At 41.4% G+C, this 13538-nt stretch overlaps 1 protein-coding gene across 2 annotated transcripts in view; it reads right to left on the reverse strand.

Annotated features, from left to right (window-relative positions):
- Positions 1-4527: 4527 nt before the first annotated feature.
- eif2d (eukaryotic translation initiation factor 2D) overlaps positions 4528-13538 on the reverse strand; it is a 38180-nt gene continuing 29169 nt past the window's right edge. Inside the window, exons 12-16 of one of the 2 annotated variants that reach the window (XM_080209977.1) lie at positions 11376-11471; positions 10354-10474; positions 6752-6926; positions 4929-5014; positions 4528-4789 (exon numbers count right to left, since the gene is read on the reverse strand). In XM_080209977.1, coding sequence (XP_080066103.1) covers positions 4941-5014; positions 6752-6926; positions 10354-10474; positions 11376-11471 — 466 coding nt within the window. In that variant the 3' untranslated portion in view covers positions 4528-4789; positions 4929-4940. Of the gene's footprint in view, positions 5015-6751; positions 6927-10353; positions 10475-11375; positions 11472-13538 lie in introns of both variants that reach the window. The other variant, XM_080209976.1, reaches the window with a different exon arrangement.

The following is a 13538-nucleotide window of genomic DNA, read 5'->3' on the forward strand; positions in this document are numbered from 1 at the left end:
TTAGGGAGCTGCCCCTTTGAGTTGTCCCTAAGTTAATTTGATTTTGTTTATTTGGTTGGACAACAAAAGGTGTCCCTGATTAAGGATCCAATTGATGGGTCAATTAGAGAGTCTTTGCCTTGTATTTAACTGGGAGTGTTCATTCTCCTGACACTCCCAGAGACAGACTCTAGTACTCTATGTATTGCTGTTAGAAGCTGTAAATAAAGGGATTTTGGTGAAGGGACTTCTGCCTCCGAAGACTTATTATAGTTTCTGTCTCAACTATTCTGTCCAATAGGTCATTCCATGCATCAAGCAGTCTTTACGCAAGATAAATTTCCCAATTCGCTAAATCTTCCTTTTATTGTGTTAATCAGTGTCCCTCACTCTCTCAATTTAATACAATGTCTTGTTCTGGATTTCGGTCCAGACTCCATTCCCCAACTCCTGACTCCATCCCTCTCCCTGACAACAGTCCAAGATTAAGCTTGTCTGTTTGCAACCTATTGTTGGAATTCATCTTGAGATGAGTTCCCTGCTTCATATTTGTGCCTTCACTAAGGCTGCCTACTTCCATCTCTATAAAATCACCTGAGTTAACCCAGCCTCAGTTTAGGTGCTGCTGAAATAATTTTTGTTTTTGTTGCTACTGGACTCCACTATTTCAGTGCACTCCTGGCTGGTCTACCCTCCATAAACCTGAGGTCATCCAAAATTCTGCTGGCCCTGGTCTTAACTCACAGCATATCAGATTTTCCTACCACCCCTGTCCTTGCTGACCTATACTGGCTTCCAGTCAAGCAATGTCTCAATTTTAAAATTCTCATCATTATTTTCAAAACTTGCCCCTCCCTACTTCTGTGAAAGGGTTAATAATCTCACAAGTTTAAAAATCACGTAAACTGCAAGTTGTATCTCAGTCACACAGGGAAGCTATGTGAAAACACAGGTCTTGATTAAAGCAGACCCAGATAAGAGTCAAAGAACATTCAATTGAGCTATGTATAAGTGCAACTCATATTTGCCCATTAGAACAAAGGATAATGGAAAGGAATGTTGATATAGCATTGGACAGAAATATAGCTATCATTGCTTGATGATATTATAATTAGGAAGACATGCACAAGTTATAATTGGACAACTATACCCTTATGTATGCATGATGTAAACCTAATTGATAGTTCTGAGTGGATAGATATGACTTCTGTGCAAATGCAAATCTTTGATGGTATATGCCAATTGCTTATAATCAAATTCGAAACTATACCTGCCTGTATATTTCTGAATTCCGCATTCTAACTAGTCTTAAAGACTGGATCAGAGTCCTGTAGCCACAGTTATCAATAAATCATTTTAAACCACTCCATGATTTTGTCTGCCTACTTGAGGGGAATTATAGTTTTCAACAACAAGAAAAACATTGTACTAGCCACGCAACTGTAATCTCCTCCAGCTCCACAACCTTCAGAGATATCTGCACTCCACTAAGTTCTGGCCTCATGTTCATCCTCAATTTTAACTGGAACATTGGTGCAACATCTTCGGAATTTGAGATCACTCACTCTTTGTAATGTATTCTAGACGTACGTAAAACAGGTCTGAACAACAAGCCGTGCTTGTCAAAGTTTGCTGATAATATCAAACAAACACAGCAACTGTCAGGACAAAGGCAGGAACACAGGCTAGGAAAAAGGGCTGTTAAATAATAAACGCAATTTAAAGTGGAAAACGTGACGCAATGTTTTATTCTGCAAAAATAAGGAATGTAAATATACTTCAAACAGGAAAGACTTTCCATTGCATGGGAGGAGTAAAGAAACTTGTATGTGCAGTTTAATAAATGTTCCAAGTGAGTAATATTGGAGATTTGACACTAAATTGGTCATCTCATTTACACAGCCTAAATGGACAACTGTTGCAAGTTTAGGTCACAGTGGTTTATAAAATTATGCTGCAGGATCTTTGATACCTTTAACTTGACTATTCCAATGCTCTCTTGCTTGTTTTCTCTTACCTACCATCCTCAGCACACTCTAATGCTCATTTCCTAACTCAGCCAAGGCCCATTCACCCTTGTCTACATTGGTTCTCAAACAACAAAGCCTATATTTTAAAATTCTCAACCTTGTTTGCAAATTCCTACATGACCTCTTTACTGCTTACTTCTAATTCCCAACTCTCCAAGATCTCTGTGCTCCTTCAGTTCTGGCCTCTTGCGAATTTTCAACTTTAATTGCTCCACCGTTGGTGGCTATGCCTTCAGTTCCACATTCTGGAATTCCCACCCAAAAGCTGTCCACCATCTATCCACTTTTACTACATTACATGAAACCTACTTCTTTGACTAACCATTCGTTCACCTGTCCTATTGGCTCAAGTGGCTTGGTGTCAGACTATGTTCAATAACATTCCTCCAAAGTACAAGATATTTTACTACATTGGAGGCATTAGATAAATTCATGTTACATTTATGTTAACTGTATATTTCTGAGCACTTTAAAAGGTGCTTTAGTCTTCATCTAAAGGTGCATAAACGCTCCCTTGGTCAAATCAGAGTAGTCTCTCCAAACAACAAAAACTGCAATTATAGTCTGAATGCCGCCTTATTCGGAGTCAGGACTTGCCCAGTGTGACACTTGGCTTCTAACAGCCATCCATCTGAGCTCTCTGAATGAAATGAACAAGTTAGGGACAACATCTCCCTGTTGAGACTGAAGCAGAGGGAAACCCTGGGGCATCTTATTCCACTATGCTGAAGAATCAGTTTGATCCTGAACATCCAATCTCCACTGCACAAGTTTAACACTGATGTGGAGATACCGGCGTTGGACTGAGGTGGGCACAGTAAGAAGTCTCACAATAGCAGGCTAAAGTCCAAGATCAGGAAGGATGTGGAAGCATTGGAAAGGGTGCACAGGATATTTACCAGGATGTTGCCTGGTATGGTGGGAAGGTCTTATGAGGAAAGGCTGAGGGACTTGAGGCTGTTTTTGTTAAAGAGAAGAAAGATAAGAGGTGATTTAATAGAGGCATATGATAATCAGAGGATTAGAGAAGGTGGACAGTGAGAGCCTTTTTTCTTGGATGAAGATGGCTAGCATGAGGGGACGTTGCTTTAAATTGATGGGTGATAGATATAAGACAGATGTCAGAGGTAGGTTCTTTACTCAGAGAGTAGTAAAGACATGGAATGCCCTGCCTGCAACAGTAGTGGATTCGCGAATATTAAGGGCATTTAAATGGTCGTTGGATAAACAAATGGATGATAATGGAATAGTGTAGGTTAGGTGGGCTTTAGCTTGGTTTCACAGGTCGGCGCAACATCGAGAGCTGAAGGGCCCATATTGCGCTGTAATGTTCTTTATGTTTATTTGGTAGCATGAGCTTTCAGAGCGCTGCTCCTTCATCAGGTTAGAAGCAGCAGCACTCCGAAAGCTCGTGCTACCAAATAAACCTGTTGAACTTTAATCTGGCATTGTGAAATTTAACATTGGCATAAAGAAGAAACTGCTTTGCACTAATGCGAAATGTACAATTGTAAATGCAACCAGCTGTATGATGTATGAGCTACTAATGCTTAATTGCTTCTAAATACTGAGTTTGTATCATAATATTTATCTTAGTAAGACAAATGTTTTCTTGTTTGTTATCTAATTCTTATGGATTACACTTTCTGAATGATAGGATGGGATTCCCCGGCTGAGACAGTAGGAAGTGTAGATAGAGTCAAAGGATGGGAGGCTGAATTGCGTGATGGATTGGGCTACATTCACGACCTTTGGTAGTTTCTGCAATCTTGGGCAGAGCAGCAGCCACACCAAGCTGTGATACAACCAGAAAGAATGCTTTCTATGGTGCATCTGTAAAAGTCGGTGAGAGTCGTAACTGACATGCCAAATCTCCTTAGTCTTCTGAGAAAAGTAGAAGCATTGGTGGGATTTTTGAACTATAGTGACGGCATGGGGGGACCAGGACAAGATGTTGGTTATCTGGGTACCTAAAAACTTGAAGCTCTCGACCCTTTCTACTTCGTCCCTGTTGATTTTGAGGGGCATGTTCTCCTTTACACTTCCTGAAGTTGATGACAATCTCCTTAATTTTGTTGACATTGAGGGAGATTATTGTCACTGCACCAGTTCACCAGATTCTCCATCTCATAATGCAATTACTTAAGATAGCAAACAGTTACATATAAATTCAGGTACAAAAGATAGAATGCAAGCACGCAGTGGAATATCATTGTTTATAGCTACTATTCTGTTCTAAAATTATGAATGCTATTCTGAATTAGCTTGGTCAGGAATTATTTCATGTCAAAGAGTGGAAGGGTACGGGGAAGGACATTTGGTGATTTCAAACTTTAGCTTCAGAGAGCTCAACTAGGAAATCTGCAATTAGAAAATCTGCAATTCAGTTTAGTATTTTATCCACCCACATTTTACACATACATCAACACTGAATGCTATTAAATAGTCCCTTAACAGATTAATAAAATATTTTAAATATTCACCCTTCCTTCATAATAACCACATAAGTCTGAAAAGATCAGTTCTTGCAATTTTTATTAGAAGACTACTTACATTTTTACAGCTCCTTGTAACAGTTGAAATGGTTTTTATGCAACCTGCTACGTAGGCTTGGGGTCTGGAAGAACTCAGATACACTAGTTAGTAATGAAGCTTCAGGATTCCTCATGTAATTCAGCAGCCCAGTAGCTAATGCAAATTACTTCCAGTGATCTTTTCACAATTCAAAGTTCACATGTAGTTTTCAGTTAAGGTCAAATGCAACAGTTCTTCAGGTTCTTCTAAAGGAACACAAAAATGCATAGCAACCTGATGTCTAGTACATTTTTGGTAGAAAGTCTGATATCACAAATTTAAAACAAATTGACAAGAACAGGTATCGGCAGTGATTTATTGCTATGATTGGATCCCTTGCTATACCTATTTGCCATGTCATCGCTTCTTCTTGCCAGTTTTCGGGGCTTTTCCCAAGCCAGTAATATACTTCGTAGGGATCCTGTACTCCTCTGCAATACAATCACAAAGCAACTGTCAGACTGAACAAAATGATTCTCAGAACACCTTTCCTTGTGGTTAGTTACAAAGGTGCCCAGCACAGTGTAAACTGAATGACTGTGTAAGATTTAATTAAAATACCGCACTTAATATAAAATTTAACAACTGGTATACACACTAATCAATGTTTAAAGTTTATTTTCAATTAGTGTGAACTAGAACGAGTGCAGAAAAGATTTACTAGGATGCTACCGGGACTTGATGATTTGTGTTATAAAGGAGAGGCTGGATAGACTGGGATATTTTTTTTCCCTGGAGCATAGGAATCTTTGGGGGTGATTTTGTAGTGGTCTGTAAAATAATGAGGAGCACTGGTAAGGTAGATAGTCAACAGTTTTTCCCAAAGGTAGGGAAGTCTAAAACTAGAGGGCATAGGTTTAAGGTGGGAGGGGAGAGATACAAAAGGTCCAGTGGGATAATTTTTTCACTGAGGATGGTGAGTGTCTGGAATGAGCTGCCAGAGGAAGTAGTAGAGGCGGGTACAATTTTGTCTTTTAAAAAGCATTTAGAAGTTACATGGGTAAGATGGGTGTAGAGGGATATGGGCCAAATGCAGGCAATTGGACTAGCTTAGTGGTAAAAACTGGGCGGCATGGACAAGTTGAGCCAAAGGGCCTATTTCCATGCTGTAAACCTCTATGGTTCTATGATTCTTAGTAGGCTTACATTAACACTGCAATGAAGTTACTGTGAAAATTGCCACACTCTGGTGCCTGTTCGGATACACCGAGGGAGAATTTAGCATGGCTAATGCACCTAACCTGCACATCTTTGGATTGTGGGAGGAAACCGGAGCACCTGAAGGAAACCCACACAATCACAGGAAGACTGTGCAAACTCCACACAGACAGTGACCCAAGCCGGGAATCGAACCCAGGTCCCTGGTGCTGTGAGGCAGCAGCGCTAACTACTGTGCCACCATGCCGAATGTATGGTTGTAGATAGTACTTATAGGCTAGATATGGGAGTGTCCTTCATGAGGAAATTACTTGCAGTTCTTTGCCACCACCCCACCCCCCTCCAATCGCCCCCACAAATTAAGTAAAGTTCATTTATTAGCCACGTTAAGATGGCAATGAAGTTACTGTTAAAATCCCCTAGTCGCCACAGCCGGCGCCTGTTTGAGCACACTGAGGGAGAATTTATCATGGCCAATTCAACTAACCAGCATGTCTTTCAGACTGTGGGAGGAAAATGGGGCACCTGGAGGAAACCCACACAGAAACAGGGAGCACCTGCAGACGCCACATAGACAGTGACCCAGTCGGAATTGAGCCCAGGTCCCTGGCACTGTGAGGCAGCAGTGCTAACCACTGTGCCACCATGCCACCCCACAAATGTCCGATTCCAAATTCCATGCTTTCTTCGGTGACAAATTCCAAATTACTACCCCTTTTTATGTAAAGATAGCTTCAATTAACATGTGCTAACATCATTACACTACCTAGTAAACATTTAGTCCTTAACAAAAAGCCCTTTGGTTATTATGTCAACACATCTATATTGTATTTTATATTGTCAGAGTTCATCATGCCTCATGAAGAATAGCATGTTTCCAAATGTAAAGCATATTTCATATAATTTAAAAGAATGCATCAATTACACAAAATTCTATGGGCTTAGCAATTCAGGAAATGGTTTTATTCAACTTATGAATGTTTGATTTAAAGTTAAAGTACAGTACTTGCCTGTTAGGAGCTTGGCAATATGATTAACCTGGTTGCCTTGAACCTGAAGTGCCATCTGGTCCTTTGTACCGGGCACGTGGAACATTGTTACACTGGCTTGAGCTTTTTGCTGAAGGGCATTTCCCAAGGTCTGAGGATCTAAACCAAACGCTTCAAGGTTTTTAACAATAGTTACCTGCCAAAAACACAAATAAAGCTCAAGAAAAATAATAATTTTCACTTATAAGTTTTCTTTAAGATTTTCAAGGCCATTCAAAGAAGAATAAGCAGACATGGAAGGACAGAGAACCAAAAATAAAACAGGATTATAAAGTGAAACTGACATGGAGTCATCTAGGTGTTTAGGAGGGCAACTACAAGCTGAGACAGCTTACAACACAGCAGCCAACAAAACAGTTGATGCAGTGAAATGCACAAGTATGAACAGTTGGAGGAATGGAGTGTTCTTGGGGGTGGAAGTGAAGAGGGGAAGGTAGCTGTAGGGTTGGGAGAGAAAAAAATCATGAGGGAATATAAACAGAGATGGGAATTTCAAAATGGAGGCATTGGAGGACCAGAGTCCAGTGCAGATCAGCAAGGTTCAATGAAATGAGCAGATCTTGGTGAGGTGAGGGACAGGATATGGTTAACAGAGCTTTTAGAATAGCTGAAAAAGCATGACTGTAACCACAGGCTCATCCAAGAGGGATTCAAGTCTGCAATGATGAAGAGAGGTAGAAATGCAGGGAATAACAACATGTTGGGGTAGGAATTGGAGGGTTGAAAATTACCCACGTGGGAGAAACAAAGATGGGATTACTTTCTTTTTCATTCATTCATTCATGAGATGTAGGCACCGGTGGCTAGGCCAACATTTATTGCCCTTCCCTAATTGCTCTTGAGAACGTGGTGCTGAGCTGCCTTCTTGAACTGCTGCAGTCCATGCGGTGTTAGTAGACTCACAGTGCTGTTGAGGAGTTTCAGGATTTTACCCCAGCAACAATGAAGGAACAGCGAAATAGTTCCAAATCAGGATGTGGCTCAGAGGGGGAATTTCCAGGTGGTGGTGTTTCAATGTGTCTATTGCCCTTACCCTTCTGGATGGTAGCGGTTGTGAGTTTGGAAGGTATTACTGAAGAGACTTGGTGAGTTGCTGCAGTGCATTTTGTAGAAGGTACACACATCTGCCACTGTGCATCAGTCATGATGTGGGTACGCCGGCGTTGGACTGGCGTAAACACAGTAAAAAGTCTGACACCACCAGGTTTTAGTCCAACCGATTATCAAATAAATCGGTTGGACTAAAACCTGGTGTTGTCAGACTTTTTAGTGGCAGAGGGAGTGAATTTTTATGGAAGTGGTGCCAATCAAGCAGGATGTTTTATCCTGGATTGTGTCAAGCTTCTTGATGTTGTTGGATGTGTACTCATCCAGGCAAGTGGGAAGTATTTCATTGCATTCCTGACTTGAGCTATGATGGATAGGCTCTGGGGAGTCAGGAGGTGAGTTACTCGCCGCAGGATTCCTAGCCTCGGACCTGCTTTTGTAGTCACAGTGCAGTTATCATTGACCAGAAACTTAACTGGATTCGCCATATAAGCACACTTTTCCTCATAGTCAACACCCTCGAGATCAGATAACATCCTGGTGAACATTCGCCAAAGCTTCCACGTCCGTCTGATAGTGTGGCGACCAGAACTTCGCACAATACTCCAAATGCAGCCTAACCAAGGTTTTATATTATTGCAACATGATTTCCCAACTCTTGTACTCAATGCCCCAGCTGATGAAGGCAAGTATGATATATGCCTTCTTCATCACCTTGGCCACCTGTGTTGTCACTTTTAGTGAACTGTGGACCTGCACAGATCACTCTGTACGTTAATGTTTTAAGGGGTCTGCCATTTACAGTATAATTTACATCTAAATTTGATCCTCCAAAATGCATCACCTCACATTTATCCGGATTAAACTTCATTTGCCATTTCTGTGTCCAAGTCTCCAATCTATCTCTATCCTGTTGTATTCTCTAACAATCATCGGCACTATCAGCAACTCCACCACTCTTTATGTCATCTGCAAACTTATTAATCAACCACCCACATTATCTTCCAGATGTGGGCAGCACGGTGGCATAGTGTTTAGCACTGCTACCTCACAGCGCCAGGGACCCGGGTTCGCTTCCCGGCTTGGGTCACTATCTGTGGAGTTTGCACGTTCTCCCTGTGTCTGCGTGGGTTTCCTCTGGGTGCTCTGGTTTCCTCCCACAGTCTGAAAGACGTGCTGGTTAGGTGCATTGATCCGAACAGATGCCGAAGTGTGGCAACTAGGGGAATTTCACAGTGACTTCATTGCAATGTTAATGTAAGCCTTTGTGTCTAACGAACAAACTTAAAACTTTACTTTAGATCATTTATACTACAAACAACAGAGGTCCTAGCACTGATCCCTGCAGAACACCACTAGCTAGAGATCTCCATTCTGAAAAACACCCTTCCACCGCTACTCTCTGTCTTCTATGACCAAGGCAGTTCTGTATCTATCTAGCCAGCCCATCCACCACGAATCCCATGTGATTTTTTTTTGTACCTGTTGCCTGGTGGTATCTCGTCTAATGCTTTATTAATTAAAGTCCATTTAAACTACATTTACAACCCTTCTCTCATCAATTATCTTTGTCACCGCTTCAAAAATTAATTTAAAAATTAAGCAAGTAGTCTTCTGTGCACATAGAATCCAGTGCAACAAGCACTGCATTCTGCATCAAAACTGCTATGAACCAAAAACTGCTAGGAGGTTCACTAGGCTGATACTGGAGATGAAGGGGTTGGCCTATGAAGAGAGACTAAATAGACTGGGTCTGTAGTCGTTGGAGTTTAGAAGGATGAGGGGGGATCTTGTAGAGACGTATAAGATAATGAAGGGGATGGATAGGGTAGAGGTAGAGAGATTCTTCCCACTTAGAAAGGATAGCACAACTAGAGGACTCAGCCTCAAGATAAGGCGGGGGGGGGGGGGGGGGGGGGGGGGGGGGGCAGTTTAGATCAGAGTTGAGGAGGAACTTCTTCACCCAAAGGGTGGTGAATCTCTGGAATTCTCTGTCTGTTGAAGTGGTGGAGACTACCTCGCTAAATATATTTAAGTCACAGGTAGATGGGTTTCTGACAGACAGGGGAATTAAGGGTTATGGGGAGAAAGCGGGAAAGTGGAACTGATCCACTTCAGATCAGCCATGATCTTATTGAATGGCGGGGCAGGCTCAAAGGGCTAGATGGCCTACTCCTGCTCCTATTTCTTATGTTCTTAAATACATCCTAGGCTTACAAGATAGTGACAAACAGTAATGCTACATATTCTACGTCTTATATCATATACTAATTCAGTTCCTATTTTATGTAGCATCTTCCAATTAGAAATGACAGCAGAAAGAAGAAGAAATATTAAGAAAATTCACAACCTTAATTTCATACTGGGAACTCCAAATCACTTAAACTTAACACAGTAAAATGCAGTGAATAAACATAAGCTATTCAGGTGATGATGCCCAAATCTCTCAACTTGATTCTAACTCACCGCAAAGTATCCATTATAGTCTCACTGACAAATGGTTTTCAGCTACTGACCTTTTTGTTTGAACCACGCTGTGCTATATCAATGTCAATGGGTTTAATTTCACCCTTTCGAACAACTGGCTTTTGTCCAGGGAAAATCACTTGATGACATTTCTGAAGCTTCTTCAGGCACCTGCAACACAAACTCAAGTTGTAATTGATCACAGCCACAAATCAGACCAAGCACAAAATGTGATTAAAGTTTGATTAAACCCGTCCCTTTGAGGGCAGTTAGTGGCAGCTCTTATAATATTAATGCTACCTTTGCATGCTTCAGTACTTTAAAGGTAAAATTACCGACCGTTTCCTAATGCTTTTGAAGGGACATGAAGCAATAGAAAAATGACAGAAAATAAAACTTTTCTTTATAAACAGCTTATTTATGTTGATTCCCGGTCTCACAAGGCCTGTAATTTAACATTTTCATTGTGTTTCCAACCAATATAACCTTCAGCTGTTTCCAAAATATAACCTTCAACCCTTATAGCTGTCCGAGAATGTAGCTTCCTGCCAACTCTGCCTCTTAAGCTATCCCCCCTTCCCATATGAGCCCCCACTGGCAGCTCTGTCTTCAGACATCTAACACTGAGATTTGGAATTCTCTCTGCAGGCAATCCCACTAATCCTCCCACAGTCCAAAGATGTGCGGGTTAGGTTGATTGGCCATGCTAAATTGATCCTAGTGTCAGGGGATTAGCAGAGTAAATATGTAGGGTTATGGGAATAGGGCCTGGGTGGGATTGTGTTGGTGCAAACTTGATGGGCCAAATGGTCTCCTTCTGCACTGTAAGGATTCTATGGTCTATGACCTCCAGCTCTTCAATCAAGGTGTTGGTCACCCCTTCTAATATCTTCCTTGTCTCTGCGTTGATTTTGATCTGATTAAGCTTTTATCAGCACTTTTGAAGCAATTATTTTCCATGTTAAAGGGATTAGATAAATGCAAGCTGTTGTCAATCTTAATATTACATTCTCTCAGTGGACACTGTTGTGATATTTCAGACAGAGTGCAGCATTTTAATAGCTCTGCTTACCTGGTAAAGAGGTCATCCCAAGTGAGTTTAGTTATAGTATGATGCTCAGATTTTTCCAATAGGCAATCGCAAAGTATAGGATTAATGACTACATAACTGAGGAAGCAAAACAAAAGTGAAATTATCACTGTAAAATGCAGAAATCACAAAAATCTAATTTTATACTTATGGTGTGAAACAAATATCACAGCTGAGGATTTATTTTGTTCTGAATTTTAAGTTTATATGCTAATCCATTCTGATGTTTGTCCCTTTCAGGAAAATGGCAGTACTTTTACAGGAGAATAAAATCAAAATGTTACTTGTGCTCTTTAATAGTATCATACCAAGAAGGCATGAAAAAATATATACATCTAGATCATCCCGGCTACCTCATGACATTTGTAAAGAAGAAACTAACAAAGGTATTACACTGACTGAAGCCATGATTGGCTACAACTCACACAAAAGGAATTTCTAGCCTTCAGTAAGACAATGTGCAGATTAGGTGGATTGGCCATGCTAAATTGCCCCTTGGTGTCAGGGGGCCTAGCTAGGGTAAAAGCTAGGTTATGGGGATAGGGCCTGGGTGGGATTATGGTTGGCGTAGACTTGATGGGCCAAATGGACTCCTTCTGCACTGTAGGATTCTATGATTCTGTAACAATCTTGTTGTCTCTAAAGAAGCATTTATCCCTCCCTGTGACTGAAGAAATCAAATTCCAAGGAAATGCTCAAAGGCCCCTTTATGTTTCTGAGGAAAAATTCTGAACAATGGAGATGATCTGTCTGTGGGGTCAAAGGACCCTGAAACCTCTAGTAAATGTAGTTTAAAGTTTTTATTTATTAGTCATGAGTAAGGCTTATGTTAACACTGCAATGAAATTACTGTGAAATTTCCCTAATCATTGCACTCCGGCACCTATTTGGGTCAATGCACTTAACCAGCACGTCTTTCAGACTGTGGGAGGAAACCGGAGCACCCAGAGAAAACCCACGCAGAACAGGGAGAACTTAAACTCTACACAGACAGTGACCCAAGCCGGGAATTGAGCCTGGGTCCCTGGCGCTGTGAGACAGCAGTGCTAACCACTATGTCACAAAATGTATTAATGGATGAAACATTAGCCATCTCAAGAACTCAGCCCAGGAATACAGATCTTTTGTGCAAACCAAGGGGAAGAGTGAGAATTATGTCACATGATTCCCATCCCCAAAGCCGCTACAACTTGTAATATTGTCTAGAAGAGGCAGTCTGCCAACTTTCATCAATAATGCAGTAGCAAAACCAGAGCTCTGTCCAGATATGAATTGCCTGACCCTCATCTACACTATTTCTACTGGAACACATGGGGCTTGATTCTCCCATCACAACGTGCTAGTTTTTTGGCGCGTCAGGTTGAGAGATGCAAGTGTTGGCCATTTCGCGGGATTGGTCGGGGTGGGGAAGGAGGGGAGTGTCTGCCAGTTTGCTGGGGTGGCCCAGGAATGGTCGTGGGGGCCCCAATCGGGCTATGGGAGGGTTGGAGGGCAGCATTGCGAGGGTCCTGGGCTGGCCAGCAATCAGGAGCTGACGGATCAGGGCCACTGCGCATGTGCAGAGGCCTGGAACTGTCAGACTCTGATGTGAATAAGTACCGCCTCCCCGAGCTTTTAATGAGATTCATGATTGTGAACAGAGTGTGGGAGATTTGAGAATGAGTTCTCACTGAAAAAACAATTGTGAATTACGCCATTTATCCCGTCAATTCAGCACTTAGAATTTTTTTGGGGAGAATCGAGCCCATGAACTTCTGTATCAGTGAACTACTCCAAGACTAATTTGTTGCTATGTGCTCCTCCCAGCATGGAAGTCAGTGCTACTGGAAAAGTGGATTACACCGCATCAGTTATAGCCTGAAAACATCTCTGAAGGAATACACCATTGGGCTTTTGATTCAAGGCTCTGAACTCATTTAAAACAATAATTCATTGACCAATAGCCCTCTCTCACTCTCTTATATCCTTTTACTGTGTCAAATGCAAAAAGTGGCAGGAGGGCAATTGCAAACCCTCTTCCCATGTTGAGTGTTTGTAAGATCAACTAACCATCTGATTTTACCCAGCTCAAGTTTATTGTTGGGTTATTAATAGAGGATTAGATCACTCCAATACTGAAGCGTTTTAGAAAATACGACACTACTT

Source organism: Carcharhinus amblyrhynchos, chromosome 22 (assembly GCF_965287045.1).
Source record: "Carcharhinus amblyrhynchos chromosome 22, sCarAmb.v2.hapA, whole genome shotgun sequence".
Taxonomy (NCBI): domain Eukaryota; kingdom Metazoa; phylum Chordata; class Chondrichthyes; order Carcharhiniformes; family Carcharhinidae; genus Carcharhinus; species Carcharhinus amblyrhynchos.